We start from the raw sequence: 16,435 nt of genomic DNA, 5'->3' as shown, positions 1-16,435 counted from the left end.
CATGCCATAAGCTTCCTGGATTGTTTGTGCCCTGTTGTGTTGCCTATCCAGAAGATATCAGGGTGGTTCAAGTCCCCCATGAGGACGAGGGCCTGCAAACATGAGGCTTCTTCTGGTTGTCTGAAGAAGGCCTCATCTACTTCCCAACCAGGTGATCTCTAGCAGAAACTCACAGCAGTTAGGCATGGTGATCTGTCCTTTAATCATAACTCATAAGCTCTCATCTAGCTCATGCATCATGCACTCCAGCCCCTCTCTTGCATAAAGGGCAACTTTCCCTCCTCACCTTCCTGGCTTGTCCCTACTAAAGAGTCTTTATCCATTCATGGTAGCACTCCCGCTATCCCACTACATCTCTGTGATTCCAATTAGATTTTAGCCCCGCAACTGCTTGCAGACCTCTAATTCCTTATGTTTGTTCCCTATGCTATACGCATTAGTGTACATGTACTTCAGAGGAGTACCCAGTTATGCTGATTTTCCTGAAAAGTTATGAGAGCTTCCTCCACAGCATTGTCCTTCCACCCTGTTTTGTTGACTTTTGAGATCTCTTGTCCACATCCTGCATCCTTTTAATCTGGTCCACCACTTCTTCACCTGATTGTGGGTCCTCATCTCCCTCCCCTGTCATTTCTAGTTTAAAGCTCTCCTCACCAGGCTGTCCAACCTGTTGGCAAAGATGCCTCACTTGGCCAGGTAGATTGCATCTCTTCCAAGCAGTCCTCAGTCCTCAACAAGAGTCTCCTGTTGTCACTATCAGCTGCAAAACTCTCTCCATATACTGTGTGCTTCAACTTTCTTGTGCAGGCAAAACAGTCTGGATTTGGGGAACTTGCTTAAGAGCTTATTGATTAGTTGGTGTTGATGTGACTTGTGATTCAAGTATTTAAGGAAGACAAAAAATAACTAATAGAATCACTAACTACTCCTTCCCCCAACGATTTGCATAAAAATCACATCTGCTGTTGGGCGCACATTCTCAGGCCATCCTTCTCTGATAAGGAGACATGATATGGTAAGCATGTTGGTTCCAGCTGTACTCTGCCTTACTGTTGTCCTGCTGTTTCAGGCTTTATGGTTTCTTGCTAGTCCAAGCATTTAAGTTTCTCGCTGCCCTGAGTGTAATGGATCCAGCTGTAGTCAAAGTGTTATAGCTTCTGCTACTCCTTATCTTATGGGTCCCTGGCCCTGTGTGGTGTCACCCAAGTGTGCAGTTCTTCCAATAGTGTTTCACTGTATGTTTGCATGTTCTCCCTAAAATATGTTTGAGCAGGGCTGTGTGAACCAAATCTACCCCCAATTATTTTATTTGAACCATGGTGCCCATCCCTGAATGGCTGATTGGGTTTATATGTTCAGAGCACATTGAGTTTCCCTCCCCATGTGTCACTTACAGGCTCTGACTATAATACTCATTGACTCATTCTTATATTGGCTTGTATAACAATCTCTGGCTTTGCAATCAATACACATCCCAGTCATCTTGATGGACTCGGTCCTCTGTTTTTCTTGTACTGGGAAGCCCCAAAATAGACACAGAATTCCAACTGTGGCCTTGCAGACACTGAGTTCCCTCAATCTGCTGGCTATGCTCTTGCTAATACAGCCCACAATGTGGTTGGTTGCCTTTACTGCAAGGACATGTTGCTGGCTTATGTCCAACTTGTCCACAAGAATCCTTAAGTCTTTTTCTATAAAGCTGCTTTCCAACTGGTCGGTCCCCAGCCTGTACTGGTGCATGGGGTTATTCATCTCCAGTACCAGGACTTGGCATTTCCCATTCCTTAACTCCATGAAGTATCTGGCTGCCCAATTCTCCATCCCTCTGAGTAGCAACCCTGCCCTCCAGTGTTTCAACTGTTCCCTCCCAATTTGGTATTCTCCATTAACTTGGAGAAGGCACACATTGTCCCATCATCCACATTGTTAATAAAGATGTTAAACAGTATTGGCCCTAGTAGTAGTCCTTGAGGATGCAGCTACTAACTATCTGTCACTTGGTACCACTGGTCACCACCCTTTGAGCATGATGATACAGCCAGTTTTCCAGCCACCTTATTGTTGACTCATTCAATACATATCTCACCAATCTGACAATAAAGGGACTATGGGAAACTGCATCAAAGGTCATTGTATCTGTGTGGGATACAATGCAACCTTGCACAAGAGAAAATTTTCTATCATAAAGTAAAGGTCTGGAACATGTACTTCTTGTATAACAATTTAATCTGCTTGATTTGATGGGTTTTGCAACAATTAAATGAACTTAAAATTAAGCTTTAAGTTCATGTTCTGAGAGGTTGTGAAAGGGTTAAAAACCACAAGAGCAAGAAAGATGTTGTAAATACCTTAGTCACTTAATTAGCTCAGAAGACACCCTGGTGTGATTTAAGGGTGTTGTGAATGCCTTACAGTTTGATGTGATTTAGGGAGTAGCTAGAAGAATAGTTATAAGATAAGGGGGGCTCCGGGATAATCTCGTTACAGACAACTCGGCCTTGGGAGAACAGATGCACGGAACCATGAAGACAGGAAGACACAGAAGAATGGCAACAATAGTCCTGAAGGACAACGTCTCCGTGATCCTAGGACTGAGTTTGCGCAGAAGCAAGGGTCAATCAGCGAACACAGTGAAGAAGACTACGAGCCTTCATCTGAAGACCCCCAAAGACCACCTGAAGACCACCACGGGAGACAACTGCGCATGCGGATTGGACATTTGCATATGTTAATGAGTTCCAGGAAATCTCATGTTTATGTAAATGAGTTCTCGGAAATCCTGTGAATATGTAGGATTTTATAGTATATAATCTCTGAAAGTCTACCAAATCGGGGGAGCACTTATGGTGGAGAATCCCCAGTGCTGCCCAGCGCTGCAATAAAGGATACCTGCTTAATAGTAACTTCGTTGCTATTGAGTTTCGTTTCAGGGACTCTCCGAATACTCCGTTTCTCCCTTGGGGAGATTCGGACTGTGAGGAGAAGCATCCGTGAATTTTTGTATCAGTTTTGGTGACCGAGATGGGACCCTCTCTGCTCGGCTGCAGGACCCGTTGAGAACGGGACTCCCTAGGGTACCCCCGGAAAATTTCCGGAGGTACTCCTTGCCTCAATCAGATCGCTGCGGGAGCAGACAAGGACCATCTTCGGAAAAAGGTATTCTTTCTTAAATTTGGTTTGGGACTAGTCATCTGTCGGAAACCCCTGTAAGCCGTGAGTGGTTCACGCTTGGTGGAGTACACCGGGCTGCTAGCGCCTTAAAGGTATACATTTGGGGGCACTTCAGTGCTCATTTGGAACGCTTGCATTTGAGTATATTGGAGCTTGGCTTTGGAACTCGGTTATTTGATTTTGGGATTGTGTTTGACATGTTATAAGGACAAGTAGTTGCTCTGTGTTTGCTTTTAGGATTTTTGTTCATTGTATTGGTATGTGAGCTTTTTGTTGTCAAAAGTGTCTATACTGCCCTGCACGTGTGTGAATGAGACGTACTTGGTATTGGTATTTGAGTGTTTTGTTGTCAAAAGTGTGTATGCTGCCCTGTGCGTGTGTGAATGAGACGTACTCTTAGTACAAAGTGAGTGCGGAGTCCTGATCCGCGGTTTCGTTGTCCCACGAGGGAAACGGCCGGAGACGGACGAAGCGAAAGAAAAAGGTTGTAAGGATGTAAAACAGTAATTCTGTAACCCTCTAAGTGGTAAAGTGTGGACCGTGGAACTAACAGTTAAGATACTGCGGGAATACAGGAGAGAACTGGGACCAATAAAATGGGAGGGTCACAGCAAAGTAAAGAGATACCAAAGAAATCTCCATTAGGTTGCATTTTATATCACTGGAAGGACATAGGGGGTCCTCCTGGAGGAAATGTGAATAAGAAAACTCTAATCAAGTACTGTAATCAGTGATGGCCATTGTATAAATTAGATGATGAAGAAAAGTGGCCTGTGAATGGGACTCTCAAGTATAATGCCTTGCTGCAACTCCTGTTTTTTTTAAGGAGGGAGGGAAAATGGGACGAAGCTATGTATGCAGATATGTTTTCCCCCCTCCGAAATCACCCTGAGTCCCAGAAAGATTGTGGTTTTAATTTTGCTCCCCAAGATCCCATGGTGTTGGCTTTGGAAAAGGAAAATCAGAAAGAGTTAGGGAAGTTGAAGCGATGTTGTTCAACATGTAGTATTGGACAGAGGTGTTTGAAGGTGAGAGAGAAACCCAGAAAGGCAGAGGAAAGGATAGAGGACTATGTGGCACCCCCGGGTCCGGGACCAGCTTCAACTTCAACCTCTCCAACGGTCCCAGACAGTGAGGTTTTGGAAGGAGACGTGGAACCCTCTATTTCCCCGAGACATACCCCAATTACGACCAGGACCCGCAGTAAAATGAGACCTATTATAGAGGCGCCTTTAAGGCAGGCAATGGGCCCTGGGGGACCCACGGTAATAAAAGTGCCTTTCCAGATGGATGATGTGGATAAGTGGAAGGATGCAGTTAAGGGGTACAGGGAGGACCCAAGTGGGGTTGCGAAAAGGTTTGAGTGGATTACTAAGAATTTGGACCCGGATTGGAAAGATGTGGATCTTATGCTAGATGCTATGACTGAAACTGAGAAGCAGCTTGTATTAAAGGCAGCCCGAGCTCATGTAGAAACATAGATTGAGGGACGAGTTTTACAGGGCACGGCCGAAGATCCTGTGCCCTCCAGGGACCCAGGTTGGGACCCCAATGATCCAGCTCAGTACTGTTTGTTGCAACGATACCAAACCTGAATCAAATTTGGAATAGAACATGCGATCCCAAAGGCAGTTAACTGGTCTGCTCTGTATGCTGTCAAGCAGGGGCAGACTGAAACGCCCACGGAGTTTTTAGATCGCTTACGGGCTGCTGTGAGAAGATTTACTACTATGGAACCGGAGTCAGAAGCTGCCACGCAGCAGCTGGTATCTCTGTTTCTGGGACAATCCACTAATGATATCAGAAAGAAACTTCAGAAACTTAGGGAACCAGATATAAGGAATTTAGAAAAATTGCTGGAGGAAGCGTGGAGAGTATATTGGAATGGGGAGGGGGAGGACAGAAGGAAACTGGGAAAGGAGATAGTGGCTGCGTTAGCTCAGCAAAATTTGGAAAGAATGCAAACAGGAGGAGCTGGGCAAGTAGGGCGAGGAATGAGTAACAGAGGTAGGGGCAGTTTGAGATATAATCAATGTGCTTATTGTAAAGGGTTCGGACACTGGAAAAAGGAATGCCCCCAGCAGACACATAATTTGAAGACTGTGGCAGAAATACAAGAAAATGATTGACGGGGACCAGGGGAATCCTCCCTAGTGGAACCCTTGGTAAAAGTTCAGCTAGGGAAAGAAGAGAAACCTATAGAATTTTTGATAGACACAGGTGCCACATTCTCTGTATTGAATCAAACCTTGTTACCTGTAAGTAAACAAAATGTTAATGTTGTGGGAGCCACTGGGCAGGTCAAAAAGGCTTTTTTCTTGAGACCATTAAAATTTAGAATTGGGAAGAGTGTGGGGATTCACAAATTTCTCTACCTGCCTGAGGCTCCTAGACCGTTACTGGGAAGGGAACTATTAGAACAACTAAATCCCGAAATAAAATCTAGAAATGGGGAAACTGAATTTAAAATACCAGACAAAAATCACATTGGAATTTTAAGCTTGGTTCTTACTGAACCCCAAATTAGAGAAGAAGAAATTATACAAGAAATAAAAGACCAGGTATACCCAGGAGCGTGGGCCTCAGGAATACCTGGAAAGGCTAAAAATGCTGAATTGGTTGTTGTTAAACTCAAAGAAGGGGCACGACCTGTTAAGATAAAGCAATACCCCTTGGAATTGGAAGATAGGTGAGGGGTAAAAAGTATTATAGAAGAGTTTATAAAATTTGGACTATTAATTGAATGCTCTTCAGAATATAATACTCCCATTCTGCCTGTCAAAAAGCCTGATGGCAAAATTTATCGATTGGTGCAAGATTTGCGGGCAATAAATCAAATAGTTGAAGATTTGTATCCGGTAGTGGCAAACCCATATACTCTGAATGGTTTACTGTATTAGATCTAAAGGATGCATTCTTTTGCCTTACCTTGGCTCCAGAAAACTGCAATTTATTTGCCTTTGAATGGGAAAACCCTGATACAGGATGAAAAACCCAACTGACCTGGACAGTGTTACCCCAAGGATTTAAAAACAGCCCTACCATTTTTGGGAATCAATTAGCTAAGGAATTAGAGACCTGGGAGAGGCCCCCAGGAAATGGGATTCTTTTGCAATATGTGGATGATATCTTAATAGCCACAGAAAAGGATGAAGAGTGCAAGGAATGGACTGTGAGCTTGTTAAATTTTCTGGGATTAAGTGGTTACCGAGTCTCATTACAGAAAGCCCAAATCCCGAAGAAGGAAGTAATATACCTGGGATTCGTGATTTCTAAGGGACAAAGACAGCTCAGGAATGACCGAAAGGAAGCTATCTGCAGGACTCCAGAACCGACCACGGTAAAAGAGCTTCAAACCTTTTTGGGAAATGACAGGTTGGTGCCGATTATGGATCTATAATTGTGGACTTTTGGTTAAACCTCTATATGAACTGTTGAAAATAGCCAGACACAATTAATATGAACTGATGAAGCTAAGAGGGCATTCCAGGAAGTGAAAATGGAGCTAATGAAGGCTCCAGCTTTGGGCCTACCAGATGTAACGAAACCTTTCTGGCTGTTCTCGTATGAAAGGCAAGGAGTGGCTCTGGGAATTCTGGCCCAGAAGCTGGGTCCTTATAAACGAGCTGTAGCATACTTCTCTAAACAATTGGATGAAGTAAGCAAAGGATGGCCGGGATGCCTTCGGGCAGTGGCTGTTGTTGTTTTGATTATCCAAGAAGCTCGAAAATTTACTTTGGGCCAAAAGATGATTGTGCACACTTCCCACACTGTAACCTCCGTTTTAGAACAAAAAGGGGGACACTGGCTTTCACCATCAAGATTCTTGAAATATCAAGCAGTTTTGATGGAACAGGATGATACAGAAATCGTCACATCTACAATTATCAACCCTGCTTCCTTTTTAAGCGATAAACAGGAAACGGAGACTGTCGTGCATGATTGTATAGAAACTATAGAAAGTGTATATGCAAGCAGACCAGACTTGAAGGAGGAGCCACTGGAGGAAGCTGACCGAACGTGGTATGGTGGAGAATCCCCAGTGCTGCCCATCACTGCAATAAAGGATACCTGCTTAATAGTAACTTCGTTGCTATTGAGTTTCATTTCAGGGACTCTCTGAATACTCCGTTTCTCCCTCGGGGAGATTCGGACTGCGAGGAAAAGCATCCGCGAATTTTTGTATCATCAGTTGGAATATGCTTTAGCTAGGAGGGAAATTTCCATTTGCCTTTAAGAAAAGGATTCTATCTGTTCTCATCAGCTGAGCAATCAGTTGATAGCTTATTGTGTTTCACTGACATTCTACTACATAAAGGTTCCTCTTGCTTGAAATTATGCAAAGAGCATAATGTCTTACTATGTAAGACATGCTCAAATAGCGCCATCCTAAAATTTAGCCTGCCTTTCATTTATATAGCTGAAAGGGGATGTCAAGGAGCAGCAAGGGCAGGTTGCTCCCTAAGGGAGGGGAGGGGGTGACAAGCATGATAACAATGTAGGCAGAGGCAGTGGCCTCAACAGCAAGGGCTGGGTCCCACAGTACCTGAGCAAGGCAAGAAGGGCAGGCCCAAGGATAGGAGTCAAGCTCAGTCGAGAGCTCAGACTATGAGACAAGTCTGTGGTGATGAGGCAGGTCTGAGGTCAAGCTGGGGACATGACTCAGCAAGTCAGGATCAGGATCAGGTCAGGAGACAGTAGCAAGGGTCAGACAGTCCAGTGACTGTCAGGCAAGTCCATAGTTATGAAGCAGGTCCAAAGTCAAGCTGGGAAATCAGTCTGCAGGTCAGGGCCCAAGTCCAGGCACAGGCATGGCTACAACACAGCTGCTGCTGTAGCTTAGGTGGGACCAAGCACTACAGCCTCAGCTTAAAAGCAGCTCCCATGGGAAGGGGGGGTCAGCCCTGGCAGAGGCCTCCTGGCAGTGCTGTCTGGGAGTGCTCTTGCCAAAGTCACCAGAAGGAAGGGGGGCAGCCCTCAACTGCAGTCTAAAGTAGCATAAAGTAGACTTATAACTGCAGCATCAGGGCAACTGCCTACTTCTGCCACCTCGTGACAGGAGTAGCAACCTCTTATCTCGCCCCAGCCTGAAAGCCCTTCAATTGCTGAGATGTAAAATTTGGCCATTACATCTCATGTCATAAGTGATTCCTTTTGGTTATTTTTAATTCATGTCCCAGTTTGCTGCTTAGCCCCACAAGAAGCTGTATGGTACAACTGGGGAGCGGTGGAAGGGAGAATTGGAATAATTTCAAAAAGATCTCAAAGATAAAAATCTCCCCTCAAGGACTGCTGAGGTACAGGCATGTGTGGTGGGTTGACCTTGGCCGGCTGCCAGACTGTCACCCAGCCACTCTCTCACTCCCCCTCCTCAACAGGACAGAGGGAGAATATAAGATTAAAAAAACCTCATGGGTCAAGATAATGACAGTTTAATAGGTAAAGCAAAAGCTGCGCATGCAAGCAAAGCAAAAAGAGGAATTAATTCACTACTTCTCATCAACAGGCAGATGTCCAGCCACTTCTTAGAATCATAGAATCGTCAAGGTTGGAAAAGACCCTTAAAATCATCAAGTCCAACCGTTAACCTATCACTGCCAAGTCCATCTATACCATGTCCTCAAGCACCATATCTATCCGTTCTTTAAATACCTCCAGGGATGGAGACTCAACCACTTCCCTGGGCAGCCTGTTCCAATGCCTGACTACCCTTTCAGTGAAGAAGTTTTTCCTAATGTCTAACCTAAATCTCCCCTGGCGCAGCTTGAGGCCATTTCTTCTCGTCCTATCACTTGTTACTAGGGAGAAGAGACTGACCCCCACCTCGCTACAACCTCCTTTCAGGTAGTTGTAGAGAGCAATAAGGTCTCCCCTCAGCCTCCTCTTCTCCAGACTAAACAACTCCAGTTCCCTCAGCCGCTCCTCAGAAGACTTGTGCTCCAGACCCTTCACCAACTTCGTTGCCCTTCTTTGGACACGCTCCAGCACCTCAATGTCCTTCTTGTAGTGAGGGGCTTCTTGGGAAGCAGAGCCTCAGTATGCATAATGATTGCTTGGGAAGACAAATGCCATAACCACAAACATCCCTGCACCCTCCCCCTTTCCCTCAGCTTTTATTGCTGAGCAGACATCAAATGGTATGGAATATCCTTTTGGTCACTTTGGGTCAGCTGTCCCTGCTATGTCTCCTCCCAACCTCTTGCTCACCCCAGACTACTGGCCTCTGAGCAGGGGAGTTGGAGAGAAAGCCCTGACACTGTGCAAGCACTGTTCAGCAACAGCCAAAATGTTGGTGTGTTATCAAGACTCTTTTAGTCAAAAACCTAAAACACAGCACTATGAGGGCTGCTAGGAAGAAAGTTAACTCCATCCCAGCCAGACCCAATACAATCTCCACCCCTTATTCCATACCATTTGCATCATGCTCAGGTTCCACATTATTTGATTTGATACATCTAAGTATCCTCTGACCTTCCGATTCTATCTATTTCTCCTTACAGAAATGTCCTCTTACCAACATTTACAACCGATACTACATACTTACTTAAACCATCTTTATATCCAACATACAGATTTATACATTCTTGTTAACTACTATCCCCTGTCCCTGAACAGATAGATAGATACATAGATAGATGGATATTATTTTCCCATTCCATGGTGTGCTGGTTTTGGCTGGGATGGAGTTAATTTTATTCGTAGTAGTTAGTATGGGGGTATGTTTTGGATTTGTGCTGGAAACAGCCTTGATAACAAAGGGATGTTTTAGTTATTGCTGAGCAGTGCTTACACAGTGTCAAGGCCTTTTCTGCTTCTCACATGGCCCCATCAGCAAGCAGGCTGGGGGTGCACAAGAAGTTGGGAGGGGACACAGCTGGGACAGCTGACCCCAACTGACCAAAGGGATATTCCATACCATATGATGTCATGCTCAGCATATTAAGCTGGGGGAAGAAGAAAGGAAGGGGGGGGGGGGGGGGAACGCATGTTTGGAGTGATGGCGTTTGTCTTCCCAAGTAACCCTTACGCGTGATGGAGCTCCGCTTTCCTGGAGATGGCTGAACACCTGCCTGCCGATGGAAAGTAGTGAATGAATTCCTTGCTTTGCTTTGCTTGTGCACACAGCTTTTGCTTTACCTATTAAACTGTCTTTATCTCAGTCGATGAGTTTTCTCTCTTTTACTCTTCTGATTCTCTCCCCCATCCCACTGTGGGAGAGTGAGCGAGCAGCTGCATGGTGCTTAGTTGCCAGCTGGGGTTAAACCATGACACATGGGCTTCTGCCACTCCCCCAAAATGTTCATAAGAACAGGCTATGACTTGGGCCCCACCTGTCAAGGTGGGCACTCAGGACAGGAGAAGCAGCATGTTTGATTGGTGGGCGCCAACATTGGCTTGGTTTGGGTCATCGCTGCACTTGCCTGGTTCCTTGCAAAGCTCAGTCTTTGACAGTTAAGGTAGTTCCTGCTACGTTACTTTCTACAACATAGAACTCACAACATAGACTATTTTTCCCCCAAGGTTAAATCTCCTTGAGGTTCACACTGGATCTCCCCATCCTTTGGCATTACCCACCAAGTACATCCGGGTCCTTGAGCGATCAATCCCATGAATGGGTTTACCTTTTCCCAAGGGAGGAGCAACCCATATTCCCTATGTGCACTACGGGGACCTTATCTCCCCCCACAGTATGTAGGGGCTTTGTTTGGGCAGGAACAGGATGGTTAGCAGATCCTCTGGTGTTAACCAGCCCAGTGGCTTCTGCTAAATTTATATCCTAGTGCTTCCATGCCCCAGTGCCCAACGCTCTCAACATAGTCTTTAACAGTCCATTATATCTTTCAATCATTCCAGAGGCTTGTGGGTGATAGGGGATGTGATACACCCAGTCAATGCCATGTTTCTTGGCCCAGAAGTTTATGAGGTTATTTTGGAAATGTCTCCCATTGTCTGATTCAGTTCTTTCTGGGGTACCATGTCGCCACAAAATTTGCCTTTCAAGGCCTAAGATGGTGTTTCGGGCAGTGGCATGGTTTACAGGGTATGTTTCTAGCCACCCGGTAGTTGTTTCCACCATGGTGAGTATGTAGCGCTTGCCTTGGCGGGTTCGTGGCAGTGGTCCAATATAGTCAATTTGCCAGGCCTCGCCATATGGAAAACCTAGCCACCATGCTCTATTCCAGAGAGACTACTGGTGTGGTACACTTGATTGCAGCACATGTTTCACATTCATGGGTGACCTGCGTGATGGCCTCCATGGTCAGGTCCACCCCTCGATCACGAGCCCATCTGTATGTTGCATCTCTCCCTAGATGTCCTATGGCTGCAGTGTAGAGCACATTTTGCACAGCTGGTCCTGTACAAACAGGCCCAAGAGCTACTGTACAAGCTATCTCCTGTTTGATCTGTTCAAAGACCTAATGTTGCTCAGGGGCCCACTCAAAATAGTTCTTCTTTTGGGTCACTCACTAGAGAGGGCTCACAAGATGACTGTAACATGGAATATGTATTTTCCAGAAACTCACAACACCTAGAAAAGCTTGTGTTTCCTTTTTGAGTACTGGGGCAATTACTGTAGTTGGGGGTTGGGTCCCTATCTCATCCATGGTGTCCTCAGTTATGGTTTGGGTCCCTGTCTCAACCATGCTCCTCTGATGGTACTGAACAGAGGCTCAATAGGCACAGGCCAAACCCCAGTACAATGCTAGGAGCATCTGGGTTTCATTGGGATAGGCAAGGCATCTTTCTGTCAGGTGGTGCACCAATTCAACGGGATTACAGGATTGCCTGTTCAGGTGTAAAATCCCAAGATATGGGAGGTGATAACCACCCTAGGCACCTGCCCAAATCCTTCCACACGCCCTGCAACCCAGGGATTGACCGCCTCAGGGCATGTTTCCTTGTGGCCTCACCAACAAGCTGTTTCCTCTTATATCAGGATGAAACCAGACAAAAGGACAATGATATTAATCAAACAGCTTACATAAGGATGTGCAAAAAACTTGGGAGCCTGTGCAAGAAAGCCAGCCACATCAGTCCCAGAGAAGATGGAGGTATAATCCCTCATTCTCTCCACAAGATAGCCCTCCCAGCACAGGAAGGGCATCAATCCCAGGGCCAAGCGCATGGCCATTGCTTTTATCAAAATGTTCCTAAGCACAGAAAAACAGAGATAAGCAGTGCAGCAAACATAAAGAGCTAAAATCAGTCATTAACAAGCCCAAGACTCTATTATACAGCAAAGCAATCAAGGACCATTAATGTCACAACCTATAAAGTTAAACACTGTTTTAGCCACCAATGCAAAGCACAGCACCATATGGGCTGTTATGAAGAAAGTTAACTTCATAACTTCATCCCAGCCAGACCCAGTACAAATGGTAGTCATAAAATATCAGTTCACCCGTGAAAAAAATTCTAATCAACAGAATATAAAGGTTGTATACTTCCACATTTACCTTTGGAATATCTCCTGGATAACTTCAGTGATTTGTTTAGAGTTTTAAATCTCAGACTGTACATCAAATCTGCATTTCATAGATGAGTTATCATTTACTCTACACTATCCATGTGTTCAAAACCATATGATCAAAATTACAAGTTTACACCCTCAAGATATGATCTCACCGAGTTTATTTAGGCAATACCAGCCATTAGTTACACAATCTGGAATGCAAAATTATGTTTTCTCAATTCCTAAAACATGTGTTGAGCATTTGATTTTTTTCTTACTCTTTTCCCATTCTATGCCAATCTGAGCAGAAACCTGTGTCTCAGAGTACTATAATCAACAGTAGACATTATTTTCTACTTAAAGAAGATTATTTTGAGGAAGGGAGAAAACAGTGGAATAGCATTAAGAATTCCTGTGCAGAAGTAATTCAGTTTTAAGCATGTCATTTCTCTCTCTCTCAGTTGGATGTCAAACCACAGTTTTGGTTATTGGACTGAGAGCAAAATATCTAAGAAGCCCAGGAAGGTTAATCATTGCCAATTTCTAATTTAAACAACCTCATTTAAAATGTACTTGTGACAGTAACTATGAAAACCCATAAACATCAGCAATCACTAACTGGGACATTGCAAAACTGGAAAGAACTGCATCCAAACTACACACAATGTTCATAAAAAATTATTCTGATTCTTTCTAAATGTAACAAAGTTAAATTCACTGTTTTACCTATGAAGATCTTTTAAACTGGGAATGATGTTTGCACATTCTCTTTTACTGAAGACCTCTTCGACCCAAGACTTCGAGGACTGAAAAGACATTTCAAACATAATTGTATTCCTGAACTTCAGAACTTAATGCCAAAAATTGCACTAACATCTATATTTCTGTATATGCAGAGCACCTCAGAATGATTCCCATCATGATGTTAGATAAAACCAAACAGGTACAGCTCTGAACAGCCCTAGCTCTTTACTCCCAAGCTTTACAGAGTTCCACAGAAATATGAATATTGATATTTATGTCTGCCTCTTATTAATAAACATGAAAATGATTTAGAGGATCAGTAAAACATACATGTAATAGAGGAAATGGTTAGGATGAATCAGAACTGGAAGGGAGAAAAGAATGAATTGTTTAAAGGACTGCACATTCCATCTGTCAGAAGACTAGTATTTGGCAATCTTACTAAAACTTGAAATCTGTAAAAAAAGCAAAATTTTCTTTTTACCTAGAGACAATTGATTCCTTCTTTTATTAACAGATTTAAGAATCAGCTCTTCCTCATTACATGTTTACTGAACTAGGACTACAGTGAAATACAAGAAACAGGGACCATTTTTCAGATCAGGCCTAGCGCTTACAGTGATGTCAAGCGTGGGGTTTTTTCTGCTGGCCTCCAGGGACATCATGAAAACTACCTCGATGAAGGCTGTGCAGCTGAGTGAACTGAACAGTCATTGTGTTACAGAGACTTTTTTCAAAGAATGATACTAGGAGCTTTTGAATATCTTTCTCTTCTGGTCTATCAGGATCAAAATCCCCAAAAGCAATTATATGTTTTTGGATGCTGAACTTGGAAATCTCTAGGACAGAATTTAAGAAATATTGGAACAGAAGAAAATCTTCTTGCTGTTAATGGGAGCAGCTACCACAACAAAACAGGTAATAGACAAATATTTTTTTATAAAAAGTAAATACAATTATACTGATTAATATTGTCTCATTGTTTCTTGTGTTCATCTCACTCTCTATCTGTTATCTGTCTTACTTAGACGCTAAGCTCTCTAGGACAGGCACAGTAGGGTCCTGGTTTATGATTAGGCATACAAGGCAAACACTAATCAAATAATAAACATTGACTCCTTACTCACTTCTGATATTTACAATTAACCCTGTGCCATATATGTCTAGCTTGTAAAACTGCTTATGATAAGTACTTGTCTCCATACTTGTTTGCAAAATGTCTCTTTCATATCATGAATTAGAAAATAATTAAATTAATGAGAATGTAATTCAACTGATTAAGAATGCTGCTGGTAGCATTTTATGGTTGGAGTTCAACGATAATTCTTATAAAAGAGAACACCTCTCACCTGCTAAATGGAATTATTATCCCTAATAAAACAGGTCTGTTTGAAGTGTTTTACTTTAGCTTCATATCCTTAAATATTATCTGCCCCCACAAATCTTTTAGCTAATCATTTGGTTATGGAATGCCAAGAGCTACATAAACGAAATATCAAGATGTCTGAAGGTTTGGATCCAGCTTCCATCAAGACCAATGGGAGTCTTTCCTTTGATTTTAATGTAGTCTGAATCAGGCACCAATGACAAAGATGAAAGACTCTATTAAAAAGCAGCTTGCTGCTATTATTGTGCATGTGTATTCTTCTGGGAACAACTCATTGAATTGTGTCTGGTTGAGCTTAGAATGAATGAATAACAGTGTGGAAGATCACCAGAGCTGGACAGAGGACAGGCATGCAGGAATATTAATTATTTTAGAAAAAGAACTACTGAAGACAAGGCATAAAAATGCAATCCAGAGAAAAACCTAAGAACCAATGAAGCAAAATTCATTAATTGAGAGCAGGTACACACTGTCCTCAAAAATCTTTTGGCAGTATTCTTATGAGTAATCAGTATTGTCTCATACTTCCCAAACAACAGCATCCTAATTGTTCGAGCTATCAAATGAAACACTGAAACATTTCTAATATTACAGCATCCTGAGACTCTTGATTTTTCTGAAATCCATTACAATTTCCTGTAAATACTTTTCTTGACCTATCAGAACCAGTGAACCAAAAATCTTTTTATGGGATGCCTTGAATAAGAATGAACTTTACTGAACTTTTCTTTAAAAATAATGGGTATAATGGGATGGTAGTGGGGATAAGTTATCTGGTACATTATAGCTTTTTGGTGTAGTTATTTCAAATCAAGATAACTTTGCTCTTCATAGTCCTGAGAGATAGCAATAAACTGTGTTAGCTAAAGTTACAATATCTAGTAAGGAAGATACAGTAAAAAAGTGTTTTCCTGTGTTCAGATGGATTTTTCTGTTTTTTAATTTTTGCCCATTGCCTCTTCTCTCTTTCTATAATAAATCCCAGCCTCCAGTTTTCTGATTTCTCTACCCCAGCATTTGATCCCCTTCTAACTTTTTGCCCAATGTTTCTTTTATTTTGTTGGTTTCAGTTGTGCCATTTTATTGACTCTGAGCTATGATGTCTGCCTACCTCTGCATGTAATCTAAATTTCCCATCCACTTACTCCTGGATGTTTCTCCCATTTCCTGGTCTCTCTGTTTCTAATTGCCCAGCTGTAGTGATCCTGATCAGGAGACCATTGTACATCAAGGAGTTAGTGATCCACATAACAGTTAACCTGAGTAGGCCCAGGCCTGTGCTGCATATACAGCTTGGTCTTCAGGCCTGTGTTGTGCTGCACAAATTCCTTGGACGCAGGATAAACTCAGCCAGCTCATTGTAACAGAGGAACCTGCAGGCAGCTCCCACTTGGTACCAGCGATTACGCCACCTGCGTGTCCTTGCTTTTATCTAAAAGTGCAGCAAGAAGTTCTCATGAGAATACCCGTAGTAAAGATAAGGGCTGGCGACCGGAAGATCACGTGCTCTACGGAAAGAGTTAAGGGTCGACCCTCCCTTGTCTCCGCCCCTTATAACATGACATGCCTACTGCTGGGGGTATAAAGCCTGGGTCAGCTGGAGATCTGGTGGGATAACCTTGATGTGTAGTGTTTGCTACACAGTGGTGACCCTGATGTGATCAGGCAACAGCGATGGA

The 16,435-nt window shown here is 43.3% G+C and overlaps 1 protein-coding gene across 1 annotated transcript in view; it reads right to left on the bottom strand.

Annotated features, from left to right (window-relative positions):
- LOC148055421 (uncharacterized) overlaps positions 1–16,435 on the bottom strand; it is a 100,897-nt gene that overhangs the window by 65,889 nt on the left and 18,573 nt on the right. Inside the window, exon 3 of the mRNA XM_087760270.1 lies at positions 13,352–13,431. Coding sequence (XP_087616396.1) covers positions 13,352–13,431 — 80 coding nt within the window. The remainder of the gene's footprint in view (positions 1–13,351; positions 13,432–16,435) is intronic.

Source organism: Nipponia nippon, unplaced genomic scaffold (assembly GCF_047370975.1).
Source record: "Nipponia nippon isolate SJK-2023a ecotype South Korea unplaced genomic scaffold, ASM4737097v1 scaffold_22, whole genome shotgun sequence".
Classification (NCBI taxonomy): Eukaryota; Metazoa; Chordata; class Aves; order Pelecaniformes; family Threskiornithidae; genus Nipponia; species Nipponia nippon.
The sequence above is the reverse complement of the archived record's forward strand: the minus strand, read 5'-3'. Positions and strand labels throughout refer to the sequence as shown.